The sequence below is a fragment of the Opisthocomus hoazin genome, chromosome 18 (genome assembly GCF_030867145.1).
Source record: "Opisthocomus hoazin isolate bOpiHoa1 chromosome 18, bOpiHoa1.hap1, whole genome shotgun sequence".
In the NCBI taxonomy this organism is placed as follows: Eukaryota; Metazoa; Chordata; class Aves; order Opisthocomiformes; family Opisthocomidae; genus Opisthocomus; species Opisthocomus hoazin.
The window spans coordinates 398,133-417,510 of NC_134431.1; the positions used below are offsets into that span (position 1 = coordinate 398,133).

The 19,378-nt window shown below is 57.3% G+C and overlaps 1 protein-coding gene across 2 annotated transcripts in view; it reads left to right on the plus strand.

The window, feature by feature from the left end:
- The window catches only part of LOC104328261 (rho GTPase-activating protein 39), a 55,477-nt gene extending 37,332 nt beyond the window's left edge, over window positions 1-18,145 (plus strand). For both annotated transcript variants that reach the window (XM_075438938.1, XM_075438939.1), the window contains exons 4-10: window positions 3,352-3,898; window positions 5,301-5,390; window positions 11,630-11,703; window positions 13,165-13,364; window positions 14,208-14,299; window positions 14,835-15,004; window positions 15,443-18,145. In XM_075438938.1, coding sequence (XP_075295053.1) covers window positions 3,352-3,898; window positions 5,301-5,390; window positions 11,630-11,703; window positions 13,165-13,364; window positions 14,208-14,299; window positions 14,835-15,004; window positions 15,443-15,637 — 1,368 coding nt within the window. In that variant the 3' untranslated portion in view covers window positions 15,638-18,145. The remainder of the gene's footprint in view (window positions 1-3,351; window positions 3,899-5,300; window positions 5,391-11,629; window positions 11,704-13,164; window positions 13,365-14,207; window positions 14,300-14,834; window positions 15,005-15,442) is intronic.
- The last annotated feature ends 1,233 nt before the right edge of the window (window positions 18,146-19,378 follow it).

The following is a 19,378-nucleotide window of genomic DNA, read 5'->3' on the forward strand; positions in this document are numbered from 1 at the left end:
TCTTGCTGGAAATGGCTGTTTTGACGCCTGTTGGTGTGCCTGTGCAAGTGGAGTCATTTTTCCCTATAACACAGCACTGGTGCAGAATTTGGTTTGCTGTCTTTTCTCCCCTTTGGATCTGAAGGAACCTCCTGCTTCAGGGTTTGGGTTCAGATTTAGGTTCTACAGAGGTAATTTGAGATCCTGTGAAGGTTTTGTGCTTTTTCTCTTTGCTCACTCTTCCAATTATTTCACTCCCGCTGAGCAGCCCGAGTCTCTGTGCTCCTGCTCGGCACAGCTGAGAACAGTCCTCCAGCGCGAAAAGCGACCGTTGATTTTAACCCTTTGTTTCGTCTCATCTCCTGTTTGCTAGTCCACGACCTTTCAGGGAGAACCTTGGCAAAGCTCCTTGACCTTTTCACATTGCTCAGCAGACCTGTGAGGTGTAGCTTCTCTCTAAAAGCCAGGCTCTCTCAAAGCCCTGCTGTATCAGATTCATGTGTGTGTGTTCTCCTCTTTGCTGTAGTTTCTGATCGATAGGGCCTTGATTCCACCTGAAACCGTTTCTAAGACCGATGCCGTGTTCCTGCGTTTTCCATTTTTCAGGCACAGGGCCAGTCTGAGTTGACACGAGTCCCATGGTACAGTTAATAGTTCGGCAGTTTCATTTCACAGCCTCTTTGGACTGGTTGGAAAACCGCTGTCCGATCTTCAGGATGCGTCACAGCTCATTGCATTGATAGGGGGAGCTGGGACTTGATGTCTTGATCGTGCACAAGAGATGGCGGGTTGGGGACAGGCTGTGAATAGCCTTGAAAGTGAAGAAAAATAATTCAAGTGTGGTGGGATGGAGGAGGAGAATACAGGGGAAGATGGAAGGAGATGGATGTTGTGGTAAAGGCAAGGGGTCGATAAATAAATGCTCTATTTACAGAAATGCTCTGAGAGGTAAGAGTCCAAGTAAGGAGAGGAGGAGGTTGCAGAGAACATGGCAGCAAAATCGCTGCCTCGCCTGAAAACAGCACTGTGTGGCTTGAGGAACAGCCCTGTGCTGGGCCTGTGTGATGGAGAGGAGAACTGGGAGACGAGGAAATTAATTATTTGAGGAGGGTAGGCAGAAGTTCTAGGACAGGCTGGGCAGAGGTGGATGTGTACTGTCAGCACAAAGGTAATGGCTGGGTGAACGAGATTGGAGAGATAAACTCTAGAGAGAGGAGAGAACCAGGAGCCTGTTGAACCTCTAGAGACTCTGAGGAGGTGGATCCTCAGAAGTAACACGTAGAAGGAGCGATTGGGGTGGTAGGAGGAAAGCCAGCCCTGGGCATGGCAGGTGGATTGAAGGAGCCCGAGGATGGAGATGGTGGAGGAGAACTGCAGGCAGGGATTTTTAGGCAGCGTGTTGAGCCAGTTCAGAGAGGGTGAGGAGGCAGAGGGGCAACCCGAGGGATAAAAGACAAAACGAAGTAGAAAAGCAGGGGAAATGATTGTGCCCCAGGCTGGCAGTCGGAGGTGGAGTGTGATGTGTGCTGATCCCGTCATCCACATGCAGGTACATGTTGGGTGCAAGACAGGGAGGGGTGGGACCGCACGAGCCTCTGGCGTGAGTTCAGCAGTTCCTCCTCACTGAGAAGAAAACACAGCCTTGCTCTGAACGTTGAAGAGCTAATGTGTGTTTTGGGGTTGGCGTAGGCCAGGACTGGAATAGAGTGTGGCACACAAGTTGAAGGTGATCTGCAAAGACGGAAAATGGATGTTTTATGTCACTTTTTCCACTGCAAAAACAAAAATTACAGAATTTCTGTTTCTTGATCTTCCTTTAAAACCCAGAAACCTGCAGATTATCTTGTTTGGCTTTTTTCCGCTTGCTGGCGAGCTGCTTGGAGAACGCAGAGCAAAGTGTGGGCTGTTTAGCTCTGAGCTGCTGTGTGTGGGAATTTCAAGTCTAACAGAACAGTCTGTTTCCTAAAGCGACCTGCTGGGTGTTTGAGTTCAATGCCTGTCCAAGGCTGCCACTTCCATCCAAAACAGAGAATTCTGGATGGGCAAAAGAAGTGTCTTACTCTCACCAGTCGTCGTTACCTGGGATCAGTCCTACCACAGCTGTGATTATGTAGTTATCCCTAGGGGTTGCTGAAGAAGAAGGATGTGAAAACTGCATGCAGAGCCAGGGTGGAGGGAAGGTCTTTGTCTCTGCAGCTCATCTCCAGACCTGTGGTCAGTGGTCTTGTCCCTGCAGCAAAGCAGTCTGATCGCTGCGCACTGCAGGTGGGGAGCAGCAGTCCCTAGTTCTCTGAGAATTAAAACCAGCCTCGCACTTGTGAGGAATTCTGATTTAATTTGGGGCAGGTTTTGCCGGTCCTGGACAGCAAGACGTGGTCGGGAGCCCATCTAGAGGTGTCCCCGACTGCTGTGCCGCGGGACTCGCGGCAGCACTGGGCCTGTGGCCGCAGCCTGTGTCTCCCCGCAGAGGCAGAGGACCAAGGCCTGCTCGGCAGGAGGTCGTGGTGTGGCTGGGGGTATGGCAAGAGCCAGCTCCGACGGTGGTGGAGGCTGACTGACGCAGATACCCCGTGCCCCTCACTTCACCAGCTCAAACACGATTTATCCTACCTGGGTGACAGCCTTGCCATCAAAATAGCTGTGCCCGTGCTCCACTGCACCTCTCTTAACTCCTCCTGTCCCGGTTGTGACTCTGGCTGGTGTGTCTGTTAGGAGGGTCTCGGTGGAATTGAGATACGTGGTCTGAACGCCTCAATGTAGAGGCTGTCCAGGCATAGGCTGCCCAAAGCTCAGCAGCTCCTGATGGTCGCTAGCCATGTTGATTTGGTTTTGTCTTCTTTTTTGTTTTCTAGATCTTGGACAAATAGTAAAGGCAGGAACTAGCTGTGGGACTGTAGGGGCCACAAAGGGTAAAGGTGGAAAGGACACGGTGCTCCTAGTGCTGTGACTGTCCAGTCTCTGCCACCTCCTGGTGTTCCTCACCCACCTCCTGGGCTCCTGTGCCTCCTGTGGCAGGAACTGAGAGGTGAAGAGTGGGGAGAAACTGGGCTCCTTAGTGTGTGCTTGGTGCTACGGAGCTGTACTGCTGCTCTGGGAGTCGGCCCAGCTCCTGCTTGGGCAGTCCCCAGGAGCTCTAGGACAACTTGGACAACCAGCCCTGCTACTCCATGGGGGACAGCATCAGTAGGCGGCTGTGCCACCCAGACTGTTGCAGAACTACACACGTCAGCCACCAGTTCTGCACAAAATCCTGTTTTGTGTAGATTCACCACTTTGTGGTTGCTGCTAGCTTCATGACTCGCTGCTGATAGTTTTCCTGGCAGGGTAAGGAGTCATCTGAGCTGCTTTTAACACGTCTGTTCTCCATTGCAGCCCGGGACAACAGAGTTGGACCCCAAGCAGGAGAGCAGCAGCCAGGCCGGCGGCTGCATAGGATATCATTTCCCTTACAATACTCTACGGAAGCCCATCTCTCAGAGCAGCATGGCAGACTGGGCTTCTAAGAACCTGAACATGCACACGCAGGGCATCTTCCGCCGGAGGATCTCCATTTCCAACATGCTGTCCTGGAATGGCGGCTCTATCAAAAAGCCAATGCTCATCACTAGCAACCGCACCATCAAAAAAGAGGCGTGTGAGATGTTCAAACTGGTGCAGAGCTACATGGGAGATCGTCAGACTCGCATGGACCGGAATCACGTGGCATTGGTCACAGTCACCAAGTGCTGGAGCGTGCAAGGCTTACGGGATGAGCTCTACATACAGCTGATCCGGCAGACGACGGATAACACGTGCTACCGAAGTCTGGCGTGGGGCTGGGAACTGATGGCCATCAGCCTGGCCTTCTTCTCCCCATCACCCAAATTTCAGTCTTACCTGGAAGGTTACATCTATCGCCATCTTGACAGCGATGAAAACAGTAAGTGCCTCAGGCACACCCACGCTGTCCCAGCAGCGTTCTGGAGGGTTGTGCCGCTACGCAGGGGGGTCTGTTTTTCAGAAAAACCAGGTAGTTACCAGCCAGTGCTGTGGTTTCCGTCAGTGAGAGCACGGTGTGCTGGGCGAGTTCATCCTCCTTTGGCAGAATGAAGCGGCCACCAGCTCGCCTCGGTGCAAGTCTCACTTGTGTCTGGCAAAGGAAACGGCAGCCCCAGACTGTGCGGATCTCACCCATCTGTGTGGTGAACTCGGCACTGAAAAGAGCTGATCTGGACCTGCCAAGAGCCGAGTTTCTTTGGGTTCTCTGAAGACACAATTTACTTCAAAGTTCCTTAAAGCAGGCAAAAAAAAAAAAGATTAACATTAATACAGAATATTTTAAGGGAGCCATTGCAAACATGATGAGCAGGCCTTAGCCTGGCAAGTAGTCAGGGATCCTGAAGAATGCTGGCTTTTGCTGTGAAGAGATGCAATGCAAGGGTCTTTCAGAAGCCTTGGGGACCAGCCCAGCATGTATTCAGTTGTCACCCCAATTATAAATTGCTATAGCGTCCGGGGGGTGGGGGTGGGGGTGAGCATAGAAGCCAGGTGCCAGCCTGGGGAGTGTTTACTGGCGGGGTTGCCACTGTTTCAGCAGTGCTCGCTGTGCCTTGCCCAGTCTCAAGGAGGAAACCCAAGCACCGATTTCCCCTTGGGGCTTCCAACGCAGGCTGAAGCCCCCGCCGTGCTCCAGGGCAGGTGCCAACGCTCTGCCCCGGCACCGCTGCGCGCCTGGCAGGGAACGCGGCGGTGGAGGCCGGTCCTAGGGTCAGCGGTGGGGCAGTGCCAACCGTCGCCCGCTGCCTTCACGCTTGTAGCCCTAATGTGGCGTTTCTTCACTGAGCTGCAGGACGTGCAGCACAGCTTTGGGTTCACATGAGGATCCCAAACCCTTGTCACTTCTCCCCAAAACCATTCCACAGAATCACAGAATGGTAGAGGTTGGAAGGGACCTCTGTGGGTCATCTAGTCCAAAACATTCCCTCCAGCTGTGCTTGGCCCAGGAGTGAAAAATCAGCCTGCCAGCACCAGGGCCCAGGCAGCAGGGAGGAGTAACCTATTTGAGCGAGTTGTTCCTTCTGCTGGTATTTAGGCAGTGAGTTCATTTAGGTGTACGCTCGCTGCCTGGAGCCCCTCCTCAACTATTTGGCCGTTTGGAGAAGCTGTGTGCAGGTCTGGGCCCCTGGCTCGGGTGCGTTTGGAGCAGGCTGTGGTGCAGGACCTCTCCCTGAGCAGACCTCTTCGTGCCGGAGTTGGGCTGGCTGCCGCGTCTCGGGGCAGGTCTGGGCCTTGGTGTTCTATCACTCCACATTATTAATCCAGAGCCTCTTTTGAATTTTCAGTTGCCCAGCGCATCAAGGAGCTTGTGGATCTGAAAAACAAGAAGAACTCAAAATCCAGGAAAAAGAGGAAACAAAACACAGAGGATGAAGGTAAAGGGAGGCGCAGCATGCGGGGAGCCGAGCGGGAGGGCTGCGCTGAGCTCGGACAGCTGGCAGGCTGCGCTGCACTGAGAATTAGACCATTGCTTGAAGTGCGTAGACCTAGATTCAGGAAACTTTACTGCAGGTGGGCAGTGTGACAGGTTTGGCCAGAGCACAGACCGGCAGCGTGGGCAGCAGCTGGGCACGCGTGGGGTGGGTGGCAGTGTGGATGCCGGGGGGGGACACCCCTCTCACTCACAGTTGGGTGAGAAAAGGAGTTGTAATTTGGATGTGGACCTGGGGCTGTAATTCAGCTGTCTGTGCATGCCACGGGGTTTCCTATGGCTCGATACGAGCCAGCGTGGTGAAAAGAACCTGTCTGCATTGTACTAATGGGTTTTGTAAACCAGCACCCTGCCTGAGGACCCTCAGGGAGGACACTGGTACCTGGCAAAGAGCCCTGCCTTCTTCTCTCCCGTATCGGCTTCCCCGTGTCCGTGCTTCCTGGGCTCTGTGGTCCGGGGCTCGCAACAGCGTCTCTGCCAAATGAACAAGAGCTCACGTATTCCTCCAGCCTCAGGTTTCAACTGCTGGCTGCAGGATGATACTTTATCTGGCTGAAGTCTTGCTAGACAAAGTCCATTCTTTTCTTTTTTTTTTTTTTATATGGCTTTCAGGAAACTTGAGCCAACCTTGTGAATTCCTATCAGGCAGCACTTTATATCATGTGGTCTGCGTGTTTTTAATCTGGGAGAGCTGGAGTCCAGCTTCCTGCACGGCTGAGCCCTGCCCGCGGCCGGCAGGCAGGCGTGTGAGCCATGGACGTGGCAGCTGCGCCGCGCTGCCCGGTGCCGCGGCTCCCCGAGGCAGCCGCACGCCTGGCCAGCGCCTGGGCTGGCCTCTGGGTCGCAGCCCTGCCCGAGGAGCCTCTGCCGCTCCCCGCTCTGCAGAGGGATTCGGAGCAGAGGCCTGAAGTTGCACAGAGGGGCTGTATTTCTGGCAGGGATCTGTCTTTTTCCTTTCCTGTTCAGGCCCAGGAGAGCTCAGCCCATTCCGAACCTTTGCGGGACAGCTCGCTGCGCAGGGCGTGCTCTGCCGCCGGCTGAGCGGGCGCTGCCGTGCAGTTGCTTCTCTGTGCTGCGTGTGCCGGCGCTGTGCTTGGGAAGGTGGAGGTAGTTTTTACCTAAAAATAAGAAACAAAGTGTGTGTGTATATATATATGTGAAAGGTTATGAAGAAGGCGTGCCAGGATAGCTTTATAAAGCTCCCAGAATGAAGCACTTGATAGTCAGGAGTGCCTGTGTGGTCTCGGCCGGGGCTCTGGTGACGGGTCACATGCTGTTCCCTTCGCCGGACGCTGTCTGCTGTCTGGCACGCAGGAGACCTCTGGCAGTGAGCTGGAGCCTCAGAATGACCGAGCTGGGCGGCAGGCTCCTGCCAGCTCCGGCCGAGAGGCGAGGGGAGGCGCGGAGGAGGCGGGAGCGCTAGCAGGTCGCTTGAACCAGCGTTCTCGCGAGTGACCGATAATGCTGAGGGTTCTGCTGGGGCCTGACCTCAGAGCTGCACCTGCAGCAGGGGGGTCCTGCAGGGGGGCTGTCCGCGGCTGGCTGGAAGGGTCAGGCTTTTCCTCGGGACGCCGACATCCGTCCCCCCGGCCCCGCTTGCCGCGCGTGTGACGGGCGGGTAGGGGGACGCAGCTCCCTGCAGCTGAAAGGCTGTTGTGAGGAGAAGTTCATCAGTAGCTTTGAAATACTTAGATGCTTATGGACGCTGTATCAGCAATTTAGCAGAGAAATCCATAAGGAAGTTAAATGTGCTTTCTTCAAACAGAACTGAATGGTGGATATGTGGGCATGTATGTAAGTCTTCCAGTGAAAAATTGGGTTAAAGTAGTGATTCCCCACCCCCCACCCCCCAGTTCCCGCAGTGCAGGGGCTTGTAAGCAAACGCTTGGATGCGTGAAGATGTGTCATCTGACATGCACCCAGAGAAATAATTTTTAAGTTTCCCACACTTACCTCTGCAATCTTCATCTTCTAGCATGATTCTCTGTGAGTAAATGAAATCTGAAGGTGGTGCAAGATCTGTTCATGGATCAGTAACCCACTGAAAGGCAGAAGAAGAACAGGTAGAAATAAATTCCATGTTGAGAAGGAGGATGGTCTGCTGATACTGCAGGAATATGAGCTGGGCTTGGGTCTATAAAAGGAGGCAAATAATGAGCTGGCAGCTCGGTGCTGGTACAAAATTATTCAGGGTTGTAAAAATAAAGGTGCGGAGGGACCTTGCAAGGGTGAGTAGCTGAGTGATCAAGCAGCAGAGAAAACTGGGTCAACACAAGCAGAGACCGTAGGTGGGGGAGACGTCCCTAACCGGACACGCAGCGGCAGGCCCCCACGCGGCTGCTTCCGGGGGGAGATGTTTTGCAGCCTGTATATGAATTTCCAGAAATGTATCACGGTGTTGGGAAGTGGTCAGAAACCAAACAGAGGACTGGGAGCAAAGGGACAGAGAGCAAGCCAGCAGTCGGCCATGGCCGTGCGGTGCCTGCTCCACGGCTCCTGCCCGGGGTCCCTCCAGGGCTGACAAGTGCGGCGGGGGAAGCCCCCCGGGCGCTGCGCCTGGGGGCGAGCGGAGGGGAGACGGTCAGTGGGCTGAAGGAGACTGCGGCTCACCCGGGGAAAGCGAGAGGAAGAAAATTTCTCGCCGTTCATTGTAGCAGAAGCATTGGAAACCGTCTGGTTTGGGCAGCAGGCTGAGGAGCGCTCTGTCCTGAAGCCCAAAACTAAATCATCAGGAGTCGCAAAGCAGGGTGCTGCGCAGGTTGGGAGCGTGAAGAGGTTTAGGGGGAAATGGGACAAACTCAGAGAAGGGAGGGCTGTCAGGGGATGGTTGGTGGTCCAGGTGCAGCACTGCCTCGGGTCTCTCCCAGCTGCTGCTAGCCGGGAGCTTCTCGCGGGGAACACTCGTTTTTCAGACAGGCTGTGTCTGTGGCTTCAGCTCGCGGTGGTGGGCGCAGGCTGCTGGCTTGGGCTGCCCTTTGGGCCGGCGCAGAACAGCGTTTCCCGCACGGGGAACGGGGACGGAGCGGCACTGCCGCGACGCGGCAGGATCCGCTGGCGGTGTGGGGCAGAGGGCTAAGGCACTGCCGCAGAACGGGGTGCCTGGGCAGATCCGAGCGGGAGAGCGGCTCTGGTTTCGGGAGGCTCCTGCCCTGTGCTGAGGAGCGCGGCGAGCCGGGGCCCGCTCTGAGAGCCTGCTCTGACTGCCAGGCTGAGGTCTGGGGGAGGATGCGGCAGGTCGGAGAGGTACCGAGCCAACAGCTTCTGCTGTGCGAAAATACGTGTCCCATGGCCGGGTTCTGGATCCACATTGTTTGCTGCATTTTTGAAGACATTTTTTGGCTGGAGAGCATTCAGTTCTGTTCCAGAAGTGATGTTCCCGCATATGCCCTGCCTGGATTTTAACTTGTTATAAAGGGAGAGGTTCTTTAAGAAGCTCCTTGCATGTATTTCTGGGCCAGCACACAGAAAAATATTTTCCTTTGCGATCTATTTTTCACCGTGTGGGTTGTTAGTAGTATTCTGTTCCCGAGCTCCTGGGGCTACTGGGGTACCCCAGGAGGTGACAGATCAGCTGGAATTCACAGACTCGAGGTGGAATTGCCTGCAGTGTTGGCCCTGTCTGCCCCGTGCAGGCAGAGCTGCCCGTCCTCGCGCCCAGGCGTGCACGCTGGGGAGCGGAGGCAGTACCTGGCCCCCTGGTTCGGAGAACTGGCCGTGCGGGATGAGCTGAATGCTGGGAGCCGCTCTCTAGCTGAGCATTCTGAAAGCAGCCAGATGGTCGAGTCAGGTCAAGTCAGCTTGGAAAAGCAGAGGCTAAAGCTAAATCCTGCTCCTCTCCCCTGCATTTTCCTCTCCACCTCGCCGCTTGCCTCCCGGCCTCTCCACACCTCCTTCACCATCTCGCCCTGCGCGTGTCCTGGGAGCGCGCGCGTCGGGGCGGAGGCCTTCTGCTGCGTAGCAGGGGGGCTGCGCGTCGCCGCTGTGAGCCCCCGCGGGAGCCGTCCACGCTGTGCCCGCCGCAGCAGAGCACCGCTCACCCCGCTCCTCTGGGTTCCCTCTGCTCTGCTGGTAATTCAGGCCCGTGGCCAGTAACGGGTCCAGCCCCTCGTGTGGGGGGAAAGTTTGGTTTTCAGGTTATTTGCTTGAAATCCGGTCGGCTCCACGCATGGCCCCGACAGTCCCTGCTGGGTCAGAGGCTGCAGCCTGCTCGTCGTTCGGAGCGGGATGCCTCGCTGCAGAAGGCGCAGGATCTGGGTTTTACGCTTTTCCCAGGACCAGGGAGCTTTCTGGGAAAGTACGAAGCGGGCTTCAAGCAAACGTGTCTGGCTGCTGCCCACGCGTTGGCCATGCAGGCTCTTCAAGGCAACCAGTTCCTTTGCAGACCTTGTTAGACTCTTAGGGTGATTATGGGTTTCGTGGTCTAATTACAGTGTGAAAAAACATTTCCTATTATTAGTTTTGAATGCGCTGCCTCCCACGTAATTGTTGTGATGCAGAGACGCCGTGCAGTCTTTTTCCCATTCCCTCCTTCGTGCAGCGGGTGACCCTTTGCGTCGGGGCGCGTCTGCACATTTTAACAACAGAACCCGTAGCCTGAAATAGTGAAGCACCACAAAGCAGTGTATTGGTTTTGTTTTCTTTAATCCTTAGACATTTCCAGCATGAATCATGCCTGGGATTAGCAGGATTTTTGCATACGAGGAATATTTTTCTTTAGATAGTCCCGAGAGAGAGAAATTCGTAAGGCTGGCTTTCCTTCCCGTTGCCTGTGGGAGAGGGGGATGCTGCTGTACCCCTGCGGATTGCTGCAGCGTTGCGGGGAGGCTCCGCTGCGGCTCGGGCAGCCAGGCAGAGCGACTGAGGCAGGGCGTCCGTCTCTCGGCGTGGGAACCAAGGACTGGTTTGTCTGCTGGCTGAGAGCAGAACGGGGGAGAGCGCATCTCCCACCCACACAAACTGTTGTTCTGCTTGAGGAGAGCTCGTCCTCCCTCTGCATCCAGAGGATCTGAGGAACTCCAGGCTCCTGACCAGCTCACCTAAGCCGTGGGGTGTGTGAAAGGCTGAGCTGAAATACGCAGCATCTGACCAGAATGTAGATTTTGAAAGCCACAAGTGTTTTGAACGCTGCTGCAAGCTTTGAGCCTGGCAGGGAGTCAAATAGGGCAGATCTATTCACTGCTTTCAGCAGGCAATTTGGGTTTGACTGGAAAAAGAACAAAAGGCCAACGGTTTTGGAAAAACTCTCCCAGCAATCAGTGCTCTGTCAGTGCAAACATTTCTGCTGGTGTCACGGGGGGATTAGCTCTGTGAATGCTGGCTCCGCTCGCCCTCAGAGTTCGCTGAACCAAGCGCAACCGGAGCAGCCGTTCTTGCGGAGGGGCTGCAGCTTTTGCAGTGAAGCTCCCAAGCACCCGCGTGTCCGACTTCCCTCGCGCTGCAGAGCGTGCGCCAGCCTCACAGCACGAGGTGGAGTCGGAGGCTGCGGGCGGGACAGCGCAGAAGCCTTCTGCAGGGCTTTGGGAAGAAGAGAGCGACCCTGCCGCCTTCCCGCGCCCCTCCTTGCGTCCTGAGCTCGCTCTTACTGCTGGTGCTGGCTCTCGGGCTCCGCACGCCTTCGTGTGCTGCTGCCTCTCTCGCTAGCCCAGGACTGCGGTTCTTGAATCATAAACAATTTGTCTAAAACACTTTGAAATCTTTCCTGGCAGGGGACTGGCTCTGCGTGCTCTTTGGCTGAGATCTGGCGGTGCGTAAATGCCCGGCCCTGTGTCTGTGGGCCAGGTAACTCCAGCTGCGCCGCGTTCAGATGCGTGCCCAGGCTGCGAATGCCGGGCAGGCGCCCTGCGCGGAGACAGCCCAGGGTCGGGCTGCCAGTGCGGGAGGTGGGGATCTGCAGGAGCAGGGCTGGGAGTGCAGCGCTACGGGCCTTGACTCGGAAGGCTTCATTCCTCCCAGCCCCAGCACTGACTTGGACTGACGCCGCCGGCCCGGGGGCTGCAGGGCTGGGGGCTTTGGGGCGCGCGGTGTCAGGTTGTGGCAGCCCCTCTGCCGCCGGCACAGTGGGCTGCGCAGAGGAGGGGTGGCTGTTCGCCCCGGTGTGAGCGGCTGCGTTGGGCGCTCCGAAGGGCTGCGGGGTGGCGGGTGCACGGTGCTGCAGGCTGACCGCTCGTTTCTGCTTCCTGCCAGGTCTGCCCATCAGCACCTACGCCAAGTACTGCTACCGGAAACTCCAGAAAGTAGCCGTCACCGGAGGCAAAAAGGTGAGCGACTGCCCCGGCTCCGGGGCCCATCGGCTGCCTGCACAGCGCTCCACTTCCCGGGTCCCAGAGCAGTCGGTCCGTGACTCTCGCAGGTCACCACTGACTCAGCGATGGGAAGTGGAGACAGGGTGCATGGGGGACGCGTGCTCAGGGCTTGTCCTCCCATGAACGTGTGGGAGAAGGCTGCTGCCCGTGTCCCGCCGTGCTCCGGGCAGACAGCAGGGCCTGCGTGCTGGCAGCCGCGCAGCCGGGTGCTTGCTGGCCTTGGGGACGTGGAGGGCAAACCTGGTGTTTACCTGTCTCCAGGGTGAGGGGAGCCGGCCATGCGGGGGATGCCCATGCTTTGGTTTCCGCAGGTGACGGCAGAGCCTCCCTTTGCCCCTGAGAGCCGGCGTGGGCCGGGTCTTGCAGCTGGTTTGCTGCAGAGTTGTTCATTCCCAGTTCCCAGTTGTTCAAACGATCGGGCAGTGGAGGTGGCTGGCGCGGAGGGCAGCCTCTGTGCTCTGTGTGGTCTGGAAATGCCCCTCCTCCCTTTCCTCGCACGGTTCTGCGCGGGGCTCTGAAAGCTGGCAGGCGGCCCCGGCCTGTCCGTCCCAGGTCTCCGAGCCAGATCCGGTCGTCTTTTATTTCTGCGAATGCCTCTGCGGCCTCCCTGCCATCTGGACTCCGTGTACAGCGAGCAAACAGCTGAAATACCTGGGGAGGGGCGACGGCTGCTGGCATCCCGGCGGGGCAGGACGGGAAGCGTCCGGACGCGTCACGCACAACCACGGCCCCGGCGGCTGCCGCCCTCTGAGGGGTCGTCGGGAGCTTCACCCCCTGGCGTCACGCTTCCCGCTCAGCCGCAGGGCCGCTGCCAGATGGCTGCTGCGCGGGGCAGCCTGTCACCCCTGCGACAGCGCTCCATGTTTCTCTGAGTCTCTGCCGGGGGAAATTCCAGGCCCCTTTCAAGTGTCAGCGTCTTTCAGAAGCAGCAGGTCCTGGTGCTCACTTTTCAGAGAGCTTCAGCACCTCTGAGAGCGAAGCTTTCCCTGGAGTTGGACGTACCTGGAATTCCCTTCTTGGGGAACTCCCACAGGGCTGTTGTCCAGCTGTCCCGTGGCCGAGCGCTCAGCCTGGGCTGGTGTACGCGTGCTCTCTGCTGACCTCGCCACGGCCGGGGACGGCTGGGCTCCGTCCTTCCTCCTGCCACGCCACAGCAGTCCCCCCCCCGGTGTGCAAATCACAGCAACGGAATCCCTGCAAAAACAGCCCACAGTCTCCAAAGCGATCTCCTGCCAACAGGCAGCAGCTTCTCGGCTCCTCTTGGGCCTGAGGAGTTGACCCCTGCCTGATTTTAGGAGGTGGAGGCTGCAGGGTGAGAACCGTGCTGCCCGGAGGCCAGCGAGGTGTCAGTGTGCACGGGCAGCCCGCGCCATCCTGGCTGTGCCACGGCTGCGCTGAGCTCTTCTCTGTCCTCAGGGCCTCCGGAAACCAACCGTGGAGGAGATAACACATGCCAGGAACGCCATCGTGACGCCATCCCTCTTCGGCAGCTCGCTGGAGGAAATCATGCTGCGGCAGCAGGACACGTACCCGGGTCACAAGCTGCCCTGGGTGCAGACACAGCTGTCGCAGCAGGTCTTGGCTCTGGGAGGAGAACAGACGGAGGGCATTTTCAGGTGAGCTTTTGGAGTGCTGTGTTACTCTTGAGCCACCCACATGTCAGTCCTCAAAGCCAAGAAATCAAGATTAACCTCCACGTGCTTCCTCTTCCCTGAGAACAGCGCGCTGCCGCAGATTGCCGACCTTGCCCGGGTTCAGGAATCACTTTTTACAGTAGCATTAGCCTGTTTGCGTGCACTAGCACAGAGGGGACAGCGCAGATGTGACTTGAAGTGCTTGGGACAGCATGTACCCGGGCAAGGTGCTCAACTGTCATTAACTTCACCGGCAACAGTCGTCCAGTGCAGGGAAGGGACGAGCTCTTGGGATCCTGGCAGAGCAGTTCATCAAGTGCAGCACGTCATTCTTGATGATGCACAAGACACAAGGAGTCAAGGGAGACAGAGGATCTGTGTGGTGAACATAGGGGATTCTGGTCTGGCTTTGATTTTTTGGGTTTTTGTTGTTGGTTTTGTTTTATTTCAGATTTGTGTTATTTTTTCACTTGCTAACCTTGATTTGAGATAGCTAGCAAAAGACTCAACTTTGCCTTGTAAGGGTGTACTTAGCCAGAGTCGTTTCTTTGGACTGAACGTGCTGCAGAGAGGCCCAGTTACAGAAAACAGTCACTCCTGAGGACAGAAAGGTCGTTGGTGTCGGAGCTAGTGGGAAGGAGATAAGCGTTTCTTCTGCCCCCACTTTACAGCTGTGTCTAAAACCAGGCAGCCCGTTCTCTCTAAGGAGCTGCTGCTGGTGTGTGCTTCCTGCTCCCCGGGGCCCCGGTTTGCCGGTCAGCGGCCGCACCGGGCACGTCGCCCTGCTCGCCTTCTAAAGCGCCTCTGCCGTGCCTCTGCTCGCAGGATACCCGGTGACATAGATGAAGTCAATGCCCTGAAGCTGCAGGTGGATCAGTGGAGAATCCCAAGCGGCCTCAGTGACCCCAACATCCCAGGTAGGGAATGTGGCAGGCGCATGCGCCTCAGCTCGGTGGAGTGTGGAGGGGAAGGCACAGGAGCAGCCCGGGAGGCGTGCCACTGCCCGGGGACGTGCACGTAGGCTGTCTGCACCAGCCACGTTCTCATTCTGTGCCTTTTCCGCTGCCTTTCCAAACACTGCCCGTAGGAAAAACACGGGGGGCAGCAGGGGGGCCTGGGGCTCTGGCTGGCTCCAGCGGGAGAGGCTGTGCAAGCGGGGAGCCGCTCAGCAGCAGCGCTTCAGCTCCAAGGTCTCGTTGTCCTCTCCTTTAGGCGGCCCCAGGGCTGATTCTAGAGGAGCAGGTAGACACGAGCCAGCGTTTTCCTCTAACTGGCCAGTTTGGCTGCTTGAGACTTTCAGAGCCGAGACTGAAAGAAGGTGAAATGGCAGACGCGCAGAGTCCCTCCTCTGCCCTCTCTTTCCTGAGGCCTTGAGTCTTGCTGCCAGGTTTGCTGCTGAAGGTGGTGGGGAGGTAACCAGAGCGGTTCTCATGTGCCCTGCTTTCTGCCCAGCCTCTCTTCTCAAGCTGTGGTATCGGGAGCTGGAGGAACCCGTGATCCCCCAGCAGTTCTACAAAGAGTGCATCAGCAACTACGAGAACCCAGACGCTGCCGTGGCCGTGGTGCAGCTTTTGCCGGAGCTCAACCGGCTGGTGCTGTGTTACCTCATTCACTTCCTGCAGGTAGGCAGCCCCCGCAGCCCTGTGCCCCCCACCCCAGCCACGAGCCGGGAGCGCGCCTGCAGCATGCGTTGGCGGCACAGTAGTGGTGGGCCATCGCAGGGTTCTAGGACCTCTTGCCTGTATGTAAGGTGGGATTGATGGAGGGGGATCTGCTGGTCTTGTCCCTTATGGAAGCAGTAAACTGTATTCCTGATCTTGTATAGCATGGGGCTGGTCCCAGAGGTTGAGATCTGCAAGATGTTCCCTGTCTGCTGAGGCTTCCGTGCTGCCAGCTGCGTCAGAGCACAGCGGCCTTCCGCTGTGGATGTGTGGCTGTTGGGGCACTGTCCTCCAGGGAGGCCCCATCTCGGCTGTCCTTGCACCTCTGCTTAGGCCTCCTGCTTGGAGCTCTTGCCCTTTTCCACTGCTCCAGCTGAACGTCTTCTTATTACCTTGCAGATCTTTGCTCAGCCGTCAAATGTGGGCAGAACGAAGATGGACGTGAATAACCTGGCCATGGTGATGGCCCCCAACTGCCTGCGCTGCCAGTCTGACGACCCTCGCGTTATCTTTGAGAACACGCGCAAAGAAATGTCCTTTCTTCGCATGCTGATAGTGCACTTGGACACGAGCTTCATCAAAGGGCTCGTCTGAGCCGCTGGCCCGGGGGTCCATCCCTGGGGAGCTGCTGAGTGCCCGAAATCTTCTCCCCTCCTCCTAGGTTTCTTCCATTGTCCTTGCTGTTGTCACACCCCGGGTTAACTCCTGAGTATCTCACAATATATGACCTCGAGGACAAGGACTATGTGCTCCTGGAAGGCTCGTGCTGTTTAGGACCGGGAAGTCCTTAGACATGCCAGACCAGATTCTCTGGTTCCTGGCCTCTCAGCGTGTGTCAGAGGGGGGCAGCTCTCCTCCTTGGAGCCCCAGCACTGGTTGCTCATTGAAAGGGCTGTGACATCCAGAGAAACTGCTGCCTGGGGCAGTGACACTCTCCATCTCCCTTCTGGAGGCTTTGGGCAGGGGGACATTGCTCCTGTGTTGTGGCATGAGCTGGTCCTGGGAGAGATGCTGCCTCACTGGGGATAATTCCACTGCTACGGAGCCAGCCTGGTCCACCTCTGCAGACTGTTGGTTGGAGGCGTGAAGGTTGTTCTGACGCCCCGCAGTGCTCTTGGTGGAGGGGTGTGGAGGTGCAGGGGGTTTGCTGAGGCAGAGGGGTTCCTTGGACCGCCCTGGTCGGTGGAAGCGCGTTGCAGCCCAGGGAGAGGAGGTGTTTGAGCCTCTGCTGCTGGTGGCTGGGTAGGCAGCCGGCGCACAGCTGGGAGCCCTGGCAGGCCGCGTCCGCACAGCTTCTGCTTCGAGCAGCTTCAGAGCTGCACAGCAGCACGTGGGCAGCACGTGGGACCAGCCCTGTGCTGAGCTAAACCAGCACCTGCCCACGCCGTGGCGGCTGGGGACGAGAGGAAGGCCACGCACTTGGCAGCAAACAGATGAACAAGCTCTTCGGCATCCTCCTAACGAGGGCCGTGTCCTCTGGAGGGGTAGCCCCAGAGGCCTTGCAGCTCCTTTCTGCTCTGGGCAGCGTGAGCTCACCAGCTTTTCTGGAGAGCACCTGAGACCGTGCTCAGAGCAGCCTCCGCAGCTGCGGCACCGCTCCGTCCTGGTACCAGCTCCTTCCCAGACTGCTCTGCCGGGGACCGAATGCCGGTTTTGCCCACCCTCCCAGTTCAGCCCAGTCTAAAGGAAGCCGGGAGGGCCCCCACCAGTAAGAAATGCTGCCGTGCTCTGATGTGCTTCCAGGCAGAGCAGCAGCACTGCCGTGTGCTCGTGAAATAATGATACTGCCCGGAGTCAACTGTGGCACCAATGCTCTTCCCACCCAGTTCCCACGGGAGCTGCAGAGGCGTTCGAAGGGAAGGGGAAGGGAGGGAAGAGAAGGGAAGAGGCAGCTCTGAGCGGCGGAGGTGTGGTGGAGCCCGCGCAGTCGTGGGGTCAGGCCGGCAGCTCAGCGTTCTCACCACTGCTGTTGAACCTCTGCGGCTTGTCTGTGCGCTACCAGGAATGAGGCACCAGCAAGAACAGTGTCTTTCAGAGGCAGCACGTGGATTTCCCCACAGCCTCCAGATACTGTTGCATGTTCCTTAGCAAGCAGCAATTTCTGACTCGGTGGCATCCTGGTGTTACTGTTCTCTTCCTTTGAAGCGTTTTCCCTGCCAGAGGCAGCTCTGCTGCAAAAAGCTGCCTGTCGGGGTTACTCATGCAACGCTAAGTCTGCCGGTAGCGTCCAAGGTTGCATTTGCATTTTTGCATCCCCCTCCCTTTCAGCTGGGGACCTGGGATCATCCTCTCCTGACTGCAGCGGGGAGCCGAGCCCTGCCAGCAGCGGGGTTTAAAGCTGATGTCTGAATCTGTACCAGAAGTGTGGGGAAAAGGTGCCATGTGCAGAGAGTGCCCCGAGCGTGCTGGCTGCTCGGATCTCCCGACGTGTGCCAGCGGGCTTCCCAGGGCACGTGTGTGCTGGTGGGGGCTCCACAGCGGGTGGTCAGTTCGTGCCCAGCTGAGCGAGGGTGCTGGTTCCTCTCCTTGTACCCGATGCTTCTGGGGTCCAGCAGGCCAGGAAATCTTGCTCCCGTGTCAGGATTAGCTCTGTCAAACACGCCGCCAGAAATGCACCAGGATTCGCTTCACGCGCCCACCCCATCCCCTCCCCTCCCCTCCCAAAGCTTCAGAGCCGTTCGGCTCAGTTTGACTTTCTGAAGCGCTGAACAACTTGTGCTTCAGATGTGGGGCTGCTTTCCCAGAAATGCAGACGGGCAGCGGGTTAACGGCTCTGCCATGCTGTCCTGACGTTGTTGAACGGGCTCGTGGTGCCGCGTCCTGCCCGCCGTGGGCTGGAGCAGCCGGGCAGTGCCTGCCCCGGGCCACGGAGGCCTCGCCTGCCGCCAGCCACCGCGTAGGTGATCCATGCTATTCCGTGCACTTAGCTGTAGCAGGCAATCAAACTGTAGGCATTTGCTGCTATTACAAATGAATGCTTCTTGCCAGGGCTGTAAAATAGGCTAATAAATTACACTGGATATTATTTTCTTTGCCAACAGATTTGTAAATACAAATCAGTAGAGCAGCCTCTTCTCTGTTACAATAATAAATACAATCTCCATGGTGGTTTCTTGTCTTTCTTGTGAATTTCTGAAGCAGGACCGTGTCCTCCTGGAGCTGCAGATTTCAGCCTGGATTTGAGTGTTCCTGAATAACGTTTGGGAATCGGCATGAGGTAAGCGCTTGGACGCCACGCTGTGGGCTGGTTCTGCTGGTTTTAGCTCCCTGGCAGCTACTAAGAGGCACTTGATGAAACTTGGAAGAGGTTAAAACAGGTAAAGGTAAAGGACAATACTTCTTTACACAGTGTCTTCTGGAGCCTTTCAGGGTCAAAAAGGGATTAGAGAAGTGTATGGGCAGTAGCCAAAGGGGCAGGCAGAGAAGGAGAGGGGTGTGCTGCTACTACCCATCGTCCAGCAGCTGTGGGTGCTGCAGGCAGACCGCAGGAGGTGGTCACACGTGCGTGCTTCCCCCGCGTCATCTCTGCTGTTGGAGATGTGGCGAGACGGCTGTCAGGCTGACCTCACTGGGACATCTCTATGTTCAGACTGGAGGATTCTCTGATGTTTCCTCCATCCCTGCTCCAAGGAGCGGCTGGGAGCAGTCTGCACTGGCGCTCTGGACTGGTGCGGGTTGCTCACTGCGCTGGGGCTGCAGCGCAAGGGCTGGCCGTGCCGCTGCCACCACGCCGTGAGGAGCCACTGCCCTGGGTCTGGCCAGTGCTACTGGTGCTCTGGGGTTGGTCACTGTCCTGGCAGCGCTGGGAAGAGCTGGTGTGCTGCAGGCAAAGCTGGCAAGGGCTGGGTGGTCGCTCCAGCAGTTGAGGATCACCTGTGCTGGCCAAGTCACTGGGACTTCAGACCAGCCTTGCTGGCGGGAGGGACAGGCAGGTGGCCTGTAGCCTTCAGGAGAGGGGCAATGACAAGTGAGAGCAGAAGGAAGACCAATAGCATCATGAGATCGCACAGCCATTTCCTAGGTGGATGTCTGCAGCCTGGTGTCTACGTGTTCCCCAAGGCTTTGCTGTGAAATGAGCTGATTTTGGCAAATCAAAAAAGCCCTCAAACCAAGTGCTTCAGCTCAGGCTCAGAGACTCGGGCTGGCTCCTGCAGTCACCTTGGCCTGATACCTGGACCTTGTTTGTTGTCTGTTCTCAGCTTCCACCAGCAGTGCAGCAAGACCCTGTGCCAGAGGGCGGCTGGGGACACAGCTCACTTCTCTGCGGCTCCTGGTAGAGAGGAGGCACCGACAGCTCATCCCAGGCTTGCGTGGGTGGTGGAGGGGTGACGTGTC